This window comes from Lygodium microphyllum, chromosome 23 (genome assembly GCF_053477565.2).
Source record: "Lygodium microphyllum isolate KBCC chromosome 23, Lygodium_microphyllum_v1.1.10, whole genome shotgun sequence".
NCBI lineage: Eukaryota > Viridiplantae > Streptophyta > Polypodiopsida > Schizaeales > Lygodiaceae > Lygodium > Lygodium microphyllum.
In genome coordinates this window covers 67,606,003-67,622,377 of record NC_141157.1, presented here as the reverse complement: position 1 = coordinate 67,622,377, position 16,375 = coordinate 67,606,003, and the positions used below count along the sequence as shown (strand labels likewise).

The 16,375-nt window shown below is 39.4% G+C and overlaps 1 protein-coding gene across 2 annotated transcripts; it reads left to right on the top strand.

Annotated features, from left to right (window-relative positions):
- The first annotated feature begins 302 nt into the window (after positions 1 to 302).
- On the top strand, positions 303 to 10,413 carry LOC148016292 (uncharacterized). 2 transcript variants are annotated; one of them, XM_087664572.1, is made up of 4 exons: positions 303 to 789; positions 1,691 to 1,913; positions 2,113 to 2,212; positions 10,275 to 10,413. In XM_087664572.1, the coding sequence occupies exons 1-4, from the start codon at positions 331 to 333 to the stop codon at positions 10,396 to 10,398; spliced, it is 906 nt and encodes a 301-aa protein (XP_087520698.1). In that variant the 5' UTR covers positions 303 to 330; the 3' UTR covers positions 10,399 to 10,413. The 2 variants fall into 2 exon arrangements, with proteins under 2 accessions (XP_087520698.1, XP_087520699.1); XM_087664573.1 differs by lacking the exon at positions 10,275 to 10,413 and adding an exon at positions 9,654 to 9,886.
- The last annotated feature ends 5,962 nt before the right edge of the window (positions 10,414 to 16,375 follow it).

Here is a 16,375-nt window from a genome sequence, read left to right as displayed (position 1 = left end):
CCCCCTCCCCCCCGAAAAAAAATCGCGCCCACCCCGGCGAGTCTAGGCTAGTAAACACTAAAAGGCAAAAGCAAGGTGCATACAACATCCACTCGAAGTGCTAAAAAGAAATAATATTAAATGATAGTCTTATGAAGACTCAACAAATTGGTACCAGAACTTGGTACTCCATGACTAAGGTTTCAAAGCGATAGCTTGGTACCCTGTACCTGAGGTGTCAATGTCATTTGTTAGTAATAATTGAAGCAAAACATCCATCATTGCCTTGTAGCTTCTTCTACAATGATTACGTTGTTGTTATGAATAGAAGTTGAATGTATATGCCTAACAATGCTGTCACCCACTCCTGTCGTGCAAAGCTTGACGTATGGTGGGAGGTGCCCTGTGGCATTACGAGGAGCATATTTCGTAACACCCTGCTGTGCATGGTTCTACGCGGGTGAGGGGCAGAGGTCCATGCCTAGAGGCTCAGCCCAAGCGCACCCACACAACACTGACAGAAACCAGCAAGCCCTTCAGCTCGCTCGCAACCCAATTTTACGAATAATCAGTCGTGCGCATTCTAGGAAATTGTCTCTAGAAAACCATCGCCCCCGTGTGGTTATGTCTGTCCTCAGATTGTTGGCGGGAGGATCCGCTAGCTACGAGAATCTGCGATCCTTTGCTTGCCCTCTCCTCGCACAAAAGAAGGCAGTCCCTCGCCGGACCTTCGTCGGATTCCCTTCTCTTCCACAGAGGCTGGTCGCTATGTCCTCCAAAACAGATGAACAAAACTCACAAGAAAAGACGGTACGCATAGTGTCACAGAGAGAGAGAGAGAGAGAGAGAGAGAGAGAGAGAGAGAGAGAGCTTTCACGTGCATATCTGAGTGCATTTGTATTGTATGCTTCTGCATGTGCTAGCTCTGTATCAGCCTCTTCAGGGCTACAGGGCAGTTCCGATTGGTCTTAGCGGGTCTCCATGTCTCTGACAGACAGCATGTATTATTGTGAATCGGAGAAACGTTCAGATGATGCCAGGATTTCTGTCGTCCCTCCCATATCGTTGTATTTGCCAAACCCTAATGGAAGATTTGAGGAACATTCAGCTGAATGGCCTACACGTAACATTACATTTATAAGTCACATTGCTGTTGATGGTTGAGTGTCGTCACGGAAGTGAAGAGGACATGCTCCATTGTTGGACCAATTTCAACCTCCTTTGGCTTCCATCAAGAGAGTGGAGTAGTATTGCCGTCATACAATTGCGCTGCTCCTCTACCTGGAGCAGCAGATGCAGACGGGTTGCTAGAGGCAGTTGCTCAATATGCACTGCTGCCCCTGATTCCATTTGGTCTCTAAGATAAAATAGCAGACCTTATTGGCCCTTTTTCCCATATGTTTCTAGGGACTCTCTCCCTAGCTCACCCTGGAAGGCAGTTCATCAAACACAAAAGATTGCCCCACTAGCAGAGAGATCCCTTTTCCATGACTAATCACAGGAACTTTTGAATCAGAACCAATCACAGTCAATGCATACAAATGCTTGAATAAATAAAAGCCCTGGGGGCCTTGTTCAATCACTTGGCTCACAGGATTGAACCCCTCTTTATACTGCATCATCCTAGCGCAAGGAGGGTGAACTTTTGTGGAGAAGTATGGTTAAAAAACACATCTTGCATTGTCAGATGACCTCTTCTGTCAATTGACAGGTCAATGTGCGGATCAAGGGCATTGTCCAAGGAGTATTCTACAGGCAATGGACCATTGAAACAGCACAAAGTCTAGGGCTGAATGGCTGGGTTCGGAACCGGAAAGATGGAACAGTGGAAGCAGTGTTTTCTGGCAAAGCAGATATTGTGGACAAAATGGTGGAATATTGCCGTGGGGGTCCTCCTGCAGCCAGGGTGACTGCCATTGATGTGAAGCCCACAGGTACAGATGTGAGCAAGGGGTTTCACAGGCATCCTACTGCTTGAGCAGACTTTGTTCATATTTCATATCAGTATTGAGGCTGAAGCTGCCTTTTGTTGACCTGTCCTTTTCTGATGAACCTATCACCCTGTATTACTGCTAAATCGTCTATCTCAGCAAAGCAGAACACCGACATACACGTTGTTTTTGCAACTTTCAGGACCCCAAAATCCATGTCAGAAACGGCTGCTTACAAGAGAAATGTTTGATTGTAGCTGGATCTTTCAACAATTTCAGATCAAGAGACATCAAATTGTCAGGTCAAATCTTGGCTTTACAGCACATCATAATAGCATTGAAATTCTCATTTTTCTTGTATCTTGATTATGCAAGCTGCATTGAAGATGTTCATATTGTTCACATCTTGATTCTCAGAAGTGTGATACCATGTTGCATTTGCTGTCAAATGTTGAAACTAGGCCGACCTGTTAACAAAGCTAGCATGTTGTTTGAGTTTTGAACATCTATGACTCTAATTTCTGGAAAGAGCTATAACACTCAAGCACTATTGGTGAAAGCATGAGAGATTACACGAACGATATTGTTTTTGTTAACTGTAAAGGTTACACAAGATTTTAGTTCGGACATCTTGACATAAGAGTCATTTAGTATACCATTCCATTCGAAAAGGGGTAGTCTACTGATCTACAATGTGTTATTGGTGGACCAAGAAGTGTCCTAATTTACCATATTCTTGGGTCGCCTTCAATAACGAGTGGCTTGGATGACCGGCTACTCTTGAAAGCCTTGGATGATTGACTAGCCTTGAAAGCCTATGTATGTTTGGGGCAGGTGCATCATTAGTTTCAAAATTCTTGTCAAATCACTCGCCTTTATCATATAGTTCCAAAAGTAATCTCATTGCATCACTGGTTTCAAAAGAGTTGTCTAGTGGAGACACATGATGAGATCCATTACAGGTAAATATATCATGATTTTGGAGTGGCTTGTATTTATAATTGGTTGGTTGGAGAGGCTCTTTTTCAAAATGGCCAAATCTCTTGCAAATTGTATATCAATGCTTGCCTTTGGTCATAGAATCATTTTCTTCATAATTGGCTAGCCCATAGTGATTCTATTTAATTCTTCAACCGGTTTTTTTAAGATACCTTAGTGTGGTTTATGAACATAGTGTCTCAAGTAGAGGTGAAAGTGGATGAAGTGCCTCCCATAAGCTCAAATTGCTTTCCCTTTTGAGCAATGCAATTTTAGTATCTTTGAGGGACAAATGAGGGTGTGATATCCTTTCACATTACAACTTGCACATAACATTGCCATTAGCCTCTTCTTCATCTAACACATGCTTTAGTATAACTGGCTATTGCTTGGTACACTTGTACTTGTTTAAATGAGTCATGAGTCCTTTCTTTGGATTGAATTGGATCGTATAACTATATGAGAAGTTTTACCTTTGAATGCTTAGAATTTGTGCCAAAAACTTTGTTGAGTTCTTTCCATTCCCTTTGTGCTTGCAAATATGTCTTTATTAGCAAAGATAAACCACAAGCTTTTGTGTTTCATATGAGACCTTGAGAGCTTCAATAGTGAAAAAAGACAATAATACCTCAATAGATGAGCAATGTTGCATGAAGCAGGTTGATTTCGAGCTCAAATCCTTCTATGACTTTGTGAGGAACTTCTAAGGCTCATCTCGCCGTAGCTTCAATTGAAAGTTTCAAGCACTTTGTGTTACCATACTTTAGTAGTGAAGTGTGCGAACATAGTTAGGACCGTCATAGGCACTTTTTTCCCTCTTTACGAGGTTTTTTTTATCTTGGCCTTACACATATATATCTATTTACTTTAGGGCATACTAAGTGTTGTAAATGTTGTCTACTGATATCTCTAAATATACTTGTATGTTTGTGTGCTCTCAAGCCTCTTTTTATCCAAGATGCGTGTATGCATTCCTGTAGCCCTAAATTCAATAATTGGTATAAGCGGGGGCTTTGAGTGTTGATGAAGTTAGTCGATAAAGAATACCAACCAAGGAGTAAGACCCCCTCTCCATATAAAAAATCAATCAAATAGAAGGCCACCAAAGGGCAATGGGAGTGGAGAGGCCTTGGATGGATCACTCTTGAAAACTCTAGTTGGGGATGGGTGAGCCAAGTTGCTAACCCAACTATGAGATGATGGGGAGAAATTATCAAAATTGCCATAAAGTGCATAGAAAGAATAGGGACCAAAGGCTAAGCAGTAGGGGATGGTGGCTCGATGATTAAAGAAAAAGAGGTTGCCGCATAAGGGAAAGGCCCAAAGTAGAGTGGAAACCTTGAAGAAAGTCCTCATGATTGTGGGAAGCCCGCTCTTAAACACAAAGGGCTAAGAACTCCACAACTGCATCATCGATATCGTCTCTGCACTGAAAGGGATGGGAGGTACAAGGGAACCACCAAAGGAGATGGTGGGGGATGGGATGGAACTTGTGGGATAAATGGTGCATAAGCAGGAATGGGTGTGGCTATAGAAAGTTGCCTTAAAGATTCATGCCCAAGGGAATGGGAATGGAGCATAGATAGTCCTCTTCTTTGGCCAACTTGTCACAAAAGTGACTTTAGTAGAAGAATCCTCAACAAAGATAGCCATGCCTCAGTGAAGACAACATGGGTCAGAGTCTAGAAAGGCCATAAATTGAGAGAAGAGGGAAGCCCAAGTTCGAGCATGTAGGGCATTCGAAATGGAGCTCAATGGACGGTCATACAATAGAGTCAAGGTGTCAACACCACTCATAGGCACTGAAGAAATGTCACTAGTAGTGATGATATCCTCTGACAGATGGAGATTCTATAACAAATCACCCTGGGAGTCATATGACTCAATGCACTACTAGTGATGAGCCAAGGTTGCCTAGAAGAGGAGATAGTTGAAGAATGCTTCTCCACCTAATAAATGTGTAGAAACACGGACTTGGTGGCAATAACAGATGAGGAAGTAGAGGTAGATGAAGGCTCTGATGTAAATCTACCGTTTGCTATGGGACAAAGGTGAGGGTGTATCCTCCCAACACTTCTCCATGGGGTGTGAGGTCTTCTCACAATGAAGACACATGGGATATCCTTTATGCTTCCTCACAAAATTTGTATCAGAGTGGGAAGATGACTCCAACTTCTTCCTCTTTCCTTTCTTCTACTTCGGTGGTCCTGTACGTGAAGATAAAGCTGCATAAGCATGGCCATGTGCACGGGTTCTGCAAGAATCTGACTCAATGTAATGTAGATCTTGCTCAAGCACCAATGGGACTAGCTCCTCCTAAGTGAGACTCTCTCGACTATGAGAAGTGAGAAGACTAGTGTAGGACACATCATATGTTGGTGATGGAAGATGTGAGAGAAGTGTCACAACTAGGTCCTTCGAATAGATGTTTGTACCAAGGGATGCAAGCTCATCTCGAACCTCCTCTATTCTATGGATCTGACCCCTTATCGTAGGGAAATTTGTGAAAGAAAGTTGTTGTAGCTTCAACTCAAGAGATAATCAATGCCCAAATGTTTGGATTTGGAAGAGGGATTCCAATCTCCTCCAAATCTCTGCGGTGGTGCGGATATGTCTAACATGCATGAGCATAGAATCTATACAACTCAAAAGGAAAAAAGAGTGGGCTTTGGCATTCAACCGATTCCATAAGTTGTGGAGTCCACGGTCACATCATCACGAGGATTCACTATATGTTGGGGTACAAGGACAATAACAAAATTACAAAGGTCACAGTCGTCGAGGAGACACTCCATGTGGCATGACCATAGAGGGTAGTTTGTCCCATCCAGCTTGTTGGATGTGGATAGAGAGGGTAGGACAAGGACTTGCTTAGAAGATGCATTTAATAAAGTATGTGCAAGTCTTGAACCACATGATCCCCCATAGCATACACATTGGCGATAGAGGTCCTTCAATAAAGTATGTGCAAGAAAACAAAGAAGATGCCCATTGGAATGAAAGCAACCAATAAGAGGTGTCCTTGAGATAATCAGGGTCCATCGGGCCACGATACAGAAGAAGATTGACTTTACGCAAGGTAAACGAGGGGTATCCGATGTTGAAGGGAACACGTGATGCTGTTAAAAAGGCGAAACAAATAAATGCAGAGTAAAAAGAGGATTTCAACTTGTAATTGTAGCCAATCTAGGGGCTAGTAGTGTACTAGGAGTGCTAAAAAACAATGTATCAGAGTAAAAAGAGGACTTCAACTTGTAATTGTAGCCAATCTAGGGGCTAGTAGTGTACTAGGAGTGCTAAAAAACAATGTATCTGCAATAATTGCAAATTTGCCATGCCGTTAACTTGAAAAAGAGGCCACCCAAAAGGTCTAAAAATGATTACCCAAGCTTATATACCTGCCACCTAGGTTAGGAAGAATGCTGCCCAGGCTTGAAAGAGTGTCTCTTAGGTCTGGATAGATCCCCCCCCCCCCCCCCCCCCCCCCCCCTTTTAATGTGGGAGGTGTGTTGCTGGGTCCAAATAATGGATTCTCACGGCAGAATATAGGCCACCCTAGCTAGAAGATGGCTACCCTCATTGGAAGATGGCTGCCCAGGATAACTGATGGGTGTTGTTGGTAAACATAAGGGTGAAAGCACCAATACTTGCATAGGAGGGACTACTGAATGCAAATATACATAGAAGTGGGCTTGCCATGCAGCCTGCCTTGCAAAACACAGATTGTAGATGGTAGAAAGGTGGCTACCCAACATTGAATAATGGCAATCCAACCTGGAAAGAAGAGCCCTAATGCAAAATGCAAGGTGTTGATGCCAGACACAGCGTGTTGGGGGCTAGAAATAGACTCCCTTGCATTGTTGGATGTCAAATGCACACAAATTGCAACACATATGGAATTGTGCTCGATTGGTTTTGTTGACCAAACAACACGCTCCTCTTTGAGATCTTTGGCCCCCATACATGGCTGTGATACCGTGTGAGAGTGTTGGCTGGCTAATCACGAAGGATCAACGATGGATAATAAGAGTGGGAGGGCAGGCTACCCATATATAGGTAAAAAGGTGGCAAAATCCTAAATATGGTCAAACTCCTAAAAATGGCCAAAAGTGCCAAAAAAGAAATGCATGTGTCCTCCATCTAAAGTGTCTATAACACATAAAATGATAGATAAAGATAATGTCAAAACTCCTAATGTCCTCGCCTAAATGAGTTTGACTAACTCAGACTGAGGCTCATAGGTAGGAGATGACCATATAAGACACGTGTGACTATTGATAGGTTCTAGTTCTACTCTAGTTAATCCTAGAGCACCACCACCATATAAGACACGTGTGACTGTTGATAGGTTCTAGTTCTACTCTAGTTAATCCTAGAGCACCACCATCTACTCTTGAACAAATTTGCTAGGATGCATATATGAAAGGCTTATGTCTTGGCTTCATTGTTTTTTAAACGTGCAATGATCCCACACATTCACTCATGTAAGACAACTAAAGATGCTTGGAATATACTTGCACTTTTGTACCAAGGAAGAAATGAGGCTTAATTTACTTAATTGGTAAGTAAGTGGAGAGTGAATAGATGGATGAAGGTGACTCTTATCAAAAGTTGTTGCAGTGATGGAAGGGTGTAAATCTATGTAATGGATTGCACAACACGAGAGAAGAAAGTGATTGCTAAGAAGAGAAGAACACTGAAAGAGAACTAAGAAGAATGCTCAAAAATGAAATCCATATATCAAGACATGAGACAATTGAATACAATAGTGAATCACTAGCTGAGTAGGTGCTACCATTGACTCCCTCTCTCCAATAATACATGAATATGTCAAATTATGTTGAGATGATGAAGTGACTAAAGAGGAGAGAGCGCAAGCTTATAAATAGACAACAATTTGGATTAGCTTGGCTAGCCTTTGGCGGCCATAATAATGTAGTTGGCTAGCTAAGAAATGCCAAGTTAGCTGGGGCCAATAAACCAGAAACCCATTAAATAGTGTGCCCAACCCATGGAATCAAACATAGACTCACACATGAGCTAACTAATATGCTAACACCCTCTCTTAGATCATGGATGATCTAGTACAATACAATATACAATGATCATCATAGTATATATAACAATGACCATCAAAATGGACCATAGATACCCAAGTAGTGGATGGCCAACCCATCACAAAGGTGCCTCGGATAGAGCCAAATGTCAATGTTGATTGTATCAATTCCTAAAAATAGAAAGATGTAACTATCTTGTCACCAATGCCACAGTGCATAAATGACCATGGACTCCTTGCCTTTGGCTAGATTTCCAAAGTGTCCTCTCATGTGAGCTTGGGCTAGGAGCCAATTCCGCACTCTCTTGAAAAACAACCCATCATGAACTTGGATGCGAGTCCCAACTCTTGGATTTCAAACTACGAGACTTTAGTTGATGCATCAAGGATAACCTCATCTTTAGATCATGTGAACATGTATACTTGTATAAATGAGGTTAGGATACCCCATCGCACCATCTTCTCATAGTCCCTCTTTGCCACTGGAGAGTCATGAGGGATGACCACATCACTAGTACGAGAAAGCAATAGAAGGAGGGAGAACCATGCCCTTTCTCTTCTCAACAGGAAATGAGCTCTTCTATTCCTTAACCTTCACCTTAGTTAGAGGATCTGAATCAAAGTTGGAGTCAAAAGAGTATGGCAACTCATTAGACGAGTGAGTATCTTGCTTCTTTTTCTTCTTCTTCTTCTTCTGCAATCTTGCTAGCTCCTTGCAATCATTGTGTAAGCGGCCCTTCTTTCCATAGCGATAACATTGGCCTTCATCTTCTTCTTTCTATTACCCCTCTCTGAAGCTACAAATGCCTTATTATGGCCACCATACCGAGATGGAAGCCTCCCCAATAACCTTATGGATGCCTCATGCTCAAGCAATATGGGCATATGTGTAAAGCCAAGTGGTGTTGATTTTATTTGGGCCCAAAAAGCATTCGTTACTCTATTGAACTTTGGGGGAGCTTATAGAGTACAGTTCCCATGAGACGAACCTCTAGAAGTGTAGATTGCATATAGTGAAGATGATCCTCTACTTGTGTAATATGAAGTAGGAATGATTGTTAGATATGATCAATGCCCCACCCTCATTAGGTGCTACCAATGATCCATGGTGCTCAAAGTTGTAAGGCCCCCATTGTAAGGAGAAGCCAAGTGTGAGGCCGGACATTGGTGGAGTCCTAACTTGTATATCAGATGAGGTCTATGTGACCGGATGGCAAAAAGGTGACCATTGTGGGTCTAATCTTTGGGTTAGACGGAGAGGTTAAGTTGGTAGCAACTCGAGGCACATTGCATTGAGTTGCGTGGTAAAGGAGTTAAAAGGGGCCCCTATTGTGGGGTCCGGGGGCCGCGGAAGCGGCCCCTGGCGGGGGTCCGGGGGCAGTGCCCCCGACCTGATGTTAAAGGGAATATTCCCTGGCCGACTAGTGGAGGCTCATATGGTAGGTCGGTTAGCAGGCCGACCTAACGACCTTCGCGGGCTATAAAAGCTAAACCCCTTCATAGCCATCTTACACTAATCTTTCACCTAGTCAGAGTTGTTATTCCAGCTAGCCTTAAGCTCTTCACCTATCTTTTGTCTAGATCGCCATCTAAGCTTCACACAGTGGAAGCGCACGGGTGGACAGAGCCATCTTTGTATCAGTTGTTTGAAGTTAAAGAATTTACTGATTCTCCTCTTATCTGTTGTGTACTCTCTATCTCTTTCTCAGATTCTGTTCGCTGCGCCGTGTAATATTTTACAATGACTAGATGGTGGCTTTCAATTCAAACTTCATTTGCTAGAGCTGACCATGAGAGTGGCAACTTGCATGGTTGATGGAGCCTTGTACATTTGTAACTTCTCCCATACTTCTGAAGCTATCATATAAGAGGTAACTGTTGAAAGGACCTATTTAGAAATGTACTTGAAAAGTAGAGTAAACACATGTATCATATGCAATCCCATGTAAGAACTACTTTCTCATCACTATCATGATCCTAATCATCTAGAAGAGGAGTAGGAATATGAGGACATACTATAACTCATGTAACCACATACCATAGGTGCTTTTGCACGAACCATGCTTTCATGATAGCACTCCAAGGTAAGTAATCAGGATCATGAAGCTTATCATTAGTAGAATAGCATGGAGGGGCCATTAGAGAGGATAAGAAGTGAAGATGAAGAAAATGAGAGAGAGAGAGAGAGAGAGAGAGAGAGAGAGAGAGAGAGAGAGAGAGAGAGAGAGAGAGAGAGAGAGAGAGAGAGAGAGAGAGAGAGAGAGAGAGAGAGAGAGAGAGAGAGAGAGAGAGAGAGTACAATCAAACCCAACACAGATTGCACTTATTAGGGGTTCATATGCAAGTTCAAAGAGAGCTGATCACAAAACAACTACTGCAACAAGACAAAATTTGATCAAACACAACCAAGAAAGAAGAACAAAAAATATTACAATAGGTGAGTTATTGAAGTAATGGATGTAGCAAAAGTATAGAAAATAGGTCGTGTGTTGCCTTGCAAAAGTTAGGTAATGAAAAATGCAAGCAATACAAGTATTTAATGCAACACATCAGGCACAAAAGAGTGCAAAAAGGTAAAACACAAAATGATGTATTCAAAATGCTGATGTTAGAAGGTTAAAAATAGATTGATTTTGGTTAACACTAGATCACCTAGGCAATTTCAGAATGGAGAAGACACCTAGGCAATTTCAAAATGGAGAATACTAATCAACAGTGGAGTAGTGGGAGGGTAGACTTGCAACAATAGAGAACATAACAAGACTAAACACATAGATGTGATACCATGTCAGAAGAGTGTGTTATGATGGAAGCACCCGTAAATATGATGTAATGGACTACACAACATGAGAGGAGTCGGATTGTAAGAAGAGAAGAACACTACAAAGAGAACTTGGAAGAATGCTAGAGAAATGGAATCCATATATTGAGTCACGAGAATACTACAGTGTGTCATTGATGCGATTGAGTGGACACTGGCATTGGCTCCCTCTCTCTAATAGAACTTGAAGATGTTAGAGGATGTTGATGATAATGAACTATGATTGAGGAGGAGCGAGCCCAAGCCTATAAATAGGTAGTAATTTGGATAAGGTCAATCAACATTTAGTGGCCACAGTAATGCTATTGGTAGTCATGAAATGCCCAATTGGCCATAAATTGGACCCAATAAATCAAGCACCCACAAAACGATAGGCCCACCCCACAGAACCCAATACAGACTCACACACAAATTGATTAGTCTACTAACAACTCTATGGAGATATTTTGATAAAGATAAACCATATCAAGGAGTAAATTGTTGCGAATGAGATTTTGCAAGACAATTATCTTATGCAAACTATTCTCAATGGTCTTTTTGATTCTTATGAAAGTTTTGCATCTCCTCTTTGTTTGATGATGAAAGGTAATGTGAATGCTTTGGCATTTGAAATATGCAGAGTGTTCTCAACGATCTTTCTTATTTTCATTGAATGATCTCACAAAAACATATCAATTATGTATACTAAGGATTAAGATTTTCTAGCCAATTAGGAAAGTAAAGGCAAAGCTACCTTTTTTCCTAATAAGCTAAAATATGCAAATGTTGTTTAGCCAAAGAATGTTGATAAAGCTAAGAAGAAAAATGAGAATAAAATGTGTTGTAGGTATTGTAAGACAAAAGATCATGCCATTAAAGACTGCTCTAAACAAGCTACGAAAGAGATAAGAGGAGAGATTAGTGTGGTTATTGCAAATACCTCTTGTTATAAATCGATATCTATAAATGTTGCACATGATAAGAGTGTGGATATTTAGTGCATAATGTAATGATCACTTTGGTTTACATGATTCTTGCATGTGGATTCATATTATGTATGGTACTTTGATAGTGGTGCCATTAAGCATATTATCTCTCAATGTGATCCATTTACTTCTCAATGGTTATGGAAAATGTGTGAAAGATATGTGCAATTGTAGATTGGAGGCTATTTCAAATGCAAAACTTTGATACACACATTTTGGTTATCTAAATTTTACTGATTTGTTGTGTCACCTACATAAATCTAATATGATGTCTTCATTGTCTACTCTCAAGGCAAACACATTTGTGAGGATTGCATATGGGATAAAATCTAGTATACTTCCTTTCCAAAAGATAGTTTAGTTAGAGTGGTTCATTGCAAATTATAGCTTGTACAAGGTGATGTTTGTGGTCCAATGCAAACACTTCCTTTTGCCAACTACTTGTGCTTCATGACTTCCATTGATGATTACTCTAGGCATGCACGAGTATATGGATTAAAAGCCAAGTCTGAAGTGTTTTTATGCTTCAAGTAGTTTATAAGCAAGGGCTAAAACTTTGTCAAGTTATAAAATTGACACTCTTTGTTCAAATAGAATGGGGGAAGTATATGCCTAATGAAGTTAATATATATCTAGTTGAATGTGCGATAAAATACCAATTTGTAGTGTTGTATATACTATAGCAAATTGATGTAGTTGAGAGAAATAACACCTCTCTCATGGAAATGGTATGATGCATGATTAAAAGTCAAGCTTTGCCATATAATTTCTGGCTTCAAGATGATATGTATGTAGCTTATATAATTGACAAGTATGCAATGAGGCATTGCATCTATCACTTTGTATGAGGCTTGGTATGGCAAAAAGCCATCAATTGCTCACTTGTATGTTTTTTGTTTCTTGGCTTATGCTTTTAGTATTAATGTAATAACACAAAAACTTGGATGACAAGGTTGTAAAATGCATCTTTGTTGGTATAGTACTAGAAACAAAGGTGACATGCTATATCATTGGCAAATAAATTATATATCAATCAACTATGATATTACTTTTGTGGAAGACGTTGCTCAGCCTAACGTACACTCACAAGATATCTATGATACTTTGTTGCCTCTTTTGAGATAGTCACATGCAACACCAAAGGAGGTAAATTTTCACTCTACGTAGATTCTCATAAATCTAGAGATTGGTCTATTTCTAATGCAAGTGTTCATTTTACACTTTTAGACGAGAGTAAATATTGAATAATCTAGGGCTATACCAAAATGGCTGATGCAAAGCTAATGTGCTAGTAAATTGAATACACCTTTATTTCCTCATACTCATTGTGGCTCTCATAGTGCCTCTTATGCATCAGATTATTATGCATTGGTTGTTTCCAGCCTATGTGATAAATATGAGTCAATTTCTTTTGAAGAGCCACAAAATTCAAAAACTTAGACAACTGCTATGTAGTTTGATGCAGTCTAAATATGATGCTGTTGTCAAAAATAGTATTTGGTTCATATGTGATTTGTCTCTTAGCAAAAAGGCCATTTAGTATTATGTTGATTTATAAGTTGAAGTGGAAGCTTGATGGTAGTGTTGCTCATTATAAGGTTGGAGTTATGGAAAAGAATTATGCTCAATAGAAGAGCATTGACTTTGATTAGTCCTTTGCTCCCACTTGTATTATGACAAGTTGTATTGTTTGTGATGGTTAAAATGTGCATCAGTAGGACATTAAATTTTTTATTTTTAAATAGTGATTTATACGGGAAAGTGTATATTTTTCAACCTTGTGGTTTTCTATAGAAGGGACAAGAAAACAAAGCGTGAAAATATTGAAAAAGACATTGTATGGTTTGAATCAACCACCTTAGCCTTAGTATGCCTCTAATCGTTGTGGTTTATATTGATGACATGTTGCTCAGTCATCCTAATGAGACATATATTGCTAATTTTAAGGTTGAGTTGAGTTTAATTTTTAAGATATTAGAGTTGGATCTATTGTATCCATACTTTGGTATTTATGTATGTGAACACACTTCCATTAGGTTACTTTTTTATCTCTTTAGGAGATCCCCTCCTTATACCTATTCACTTTAGGACATACTTAGTCTTGTAAATCTTCTCTATTGATACCTCTCAATACACTTTGTCTTTGTGTGCTCTCAAGCTTTTTCTTCTCCAAGTTGTGTGTGTGCATTCCTACAATCCTAAGTCTAATACTATTCATACACAAGTATGTTTTTTCAACAAGGAAGTAGATCTAGAAACCTAGGTGTTATGGTAGCATTGTCACAACGTAAGCAAGAAAACTCATTGGAAGATTTTGGAGCAACTTGTAAGTCATTTGGTATGGTTTTAGGGTTTTGGTTATTTATTTCTAATCTTAGTACGAATGGTACACTAATTTCATTAATCCTAGGATCTCTCTTAGCACTTGATGACACACAAAGTAGTCTAAGGAGGTTAATGGACAAGGAAGTACATAAATATGAGCAAAACAAGATAAGATTGCATTACTTTATACTCCTTTATATATGCAAATAGTTATGTCTAGCATATTGCATATGACCAGTTTTTAGTGTCAACACGTCCATCCACTTATCTATTCTTAATCTTCCACTCTCTTATACCTAGTTACTATAGTTGTGCATAAAATATGCTAATATGTTTAACTAGAGAATGAACATGTGTAACGAGATAGGCCATTGTAGGGATGGGGAAGTCTCAATCATCTCATATGAGAGACAAATGTTGCTTTGAGGTATTATATTTGCAAGAAAAAAATAGGGATCCAATAAAATATTTTACTTGTCCTCTTGCTTTCTCCATGTGGAAAGAACATGAAATTATTACTTTTTGACTATTGGATCAAGGCATTTTAGATAATCGTCATGAGTTGCCTCCCCCATCCCTAACAAGGTTATTTTTCTTATTATGATGGTATGCTCTATTGATGATCTAGTATAATTATCCTGCATCTCTTGCTCCTTAAGAATGGATATCAGACTCAGCTCCTAGCCATAGAGCCAAATGGGCTCACCCCAAGACTATTTCTAACAATATTTTAAGCCACAATTGCATTCCAATAGTTGGCATAATGTAGCATTTTCCCATACTCTCCTAGTGTATAGACATAATAACCATTTGATCTAAAGTATAAGAGTGGAGATCACTCAATGAATGTGTACAATGGGCCTTGAATCCTCTAAATAGGACTTGAATTCCCTAACCCTAAAGTTCTTTCAATGCATTCATACTAAGTCACTCATCACCCAAGGCTGTATTGCAAGCATCCATTTGGATGTCTAAGGATATAACACTTCCCCCCTTACACAATTTTTATCTCCATAATATCCTTAGGGACAAAGTGGAAAGAATAACTCTTTAATAAGTGTACAAACTGTTAAGTAGCTTTTGTCTCCGGGCACTTTTTCCACATGACTCAATTCTTCGAATAAGTCATCCATTGATACCATTGGTTTGATTTGTCTACTTGACTCAACACTTTAGATAAATAATCCATTTGGATCATTGCTTTGATTTGTCCACTGGACCTATCCATTAGCCTCATGATATACCATGGATAACATTGATAATCATGTCTCTAATTTCTAGAAGACTATTTGCCAAAAATTGCTAGTGAGCTCATTATCCGATCATTCATTGGGAAACTGTAAAGTTTATAAAGATGCTTGATAAAGAGACTACCCAACTAATGGCTTTTAAAAGTTTCATTCCTTCAAATGAATGAAGCCATTTTTGTTAATCAATCAACTACAACCCAAATGGCACTATTTCCTTGATTCATATGAGTCAATCCTACTACAAAATCCTTGGAAATATTGTTTCACTTTTTATTAAGAATTTACAAAGGATATAATAGATCTACTTGCGTGTGTCATGAAACTTTATTAAGAATTCACAAAGGATGTAATATCTCTACTTGTTTGTATCATGAAACTTTATTAAGATGACTTTTATAGACACTCATGCACATGGCTCAACAAAAGTCTTCATCTACATCCAATAAAGATATTGGCTAACAAAGATGAAAATCACATGCATGCCTTGTGTATGCTAGGGTGTACCATGTAGATGCATCACAAAGCTCACACAAAATTTTCTTATGATTATCCTCACATCATCGGCTTACACACTTTACCTTCATCAACCATTAAGCAATTTCTAATGGAGTACTTTTCCACCATATTTTTCTCTTAGTAGCTAGCTTTTGGGCATTTGGACTGCCAAAGCTTCATGGGGTACTAGGTCCTTCCTGGACTAGTTACTAGTTCTTGACAAATTGAAGATTGATATGTTGGCAATGCACCTTCAGAGAAAGATAAAAATTAGTCAAGATTCTAGTATTATAGAGAGTAATAATGACTTTGGTGAGGTAACTAAGGGTATCAATAATTTTATTTGCTGCACCCTAATGGTAATAAATCTCAAAGTCAAACTCTTGCATAAGCTCCACCATCTCATCTTATGGACCTAGAGATTAGACTAATCATAGAGGTATTTCAACAAATGATGGCCAATTTAAATAATGAACGGAGAATTGTACAAATAATGATGACAAAGTTTGAGCATACGAATTATTGCTAACAATAGTTTCTCTTGAGTGGTGTAACATGTTTGGACATTAGTGAGT

What these genes read in the sequence shown, in the direction of transcription:
- LOC148016292 (XM_087664572.1), top strand. Translation starts at nt 331, where the DNA reads ATGCTGTCACCCACTCCTGTCGTGCAAAGCTTGACGTATGGTGGGAGG. An exon ending in AAAACTCACAAGAAAAGACG is followed by an intron (nt 790 to 1,690) that starts GTACGCATAGTG and finishes GTCAATTGACAG; the next exon opens with GTCAATGTGCGGATCAAGGG. An exon ending in AAGAGACATCAAATTGTCAG is followed by an intron (nt 2,213 to 10,274) that starts GTCAAATCTTGG and finishes TGCACTTATTAG; the next exon opens with GGGTTCATATGCAAGTTCAA.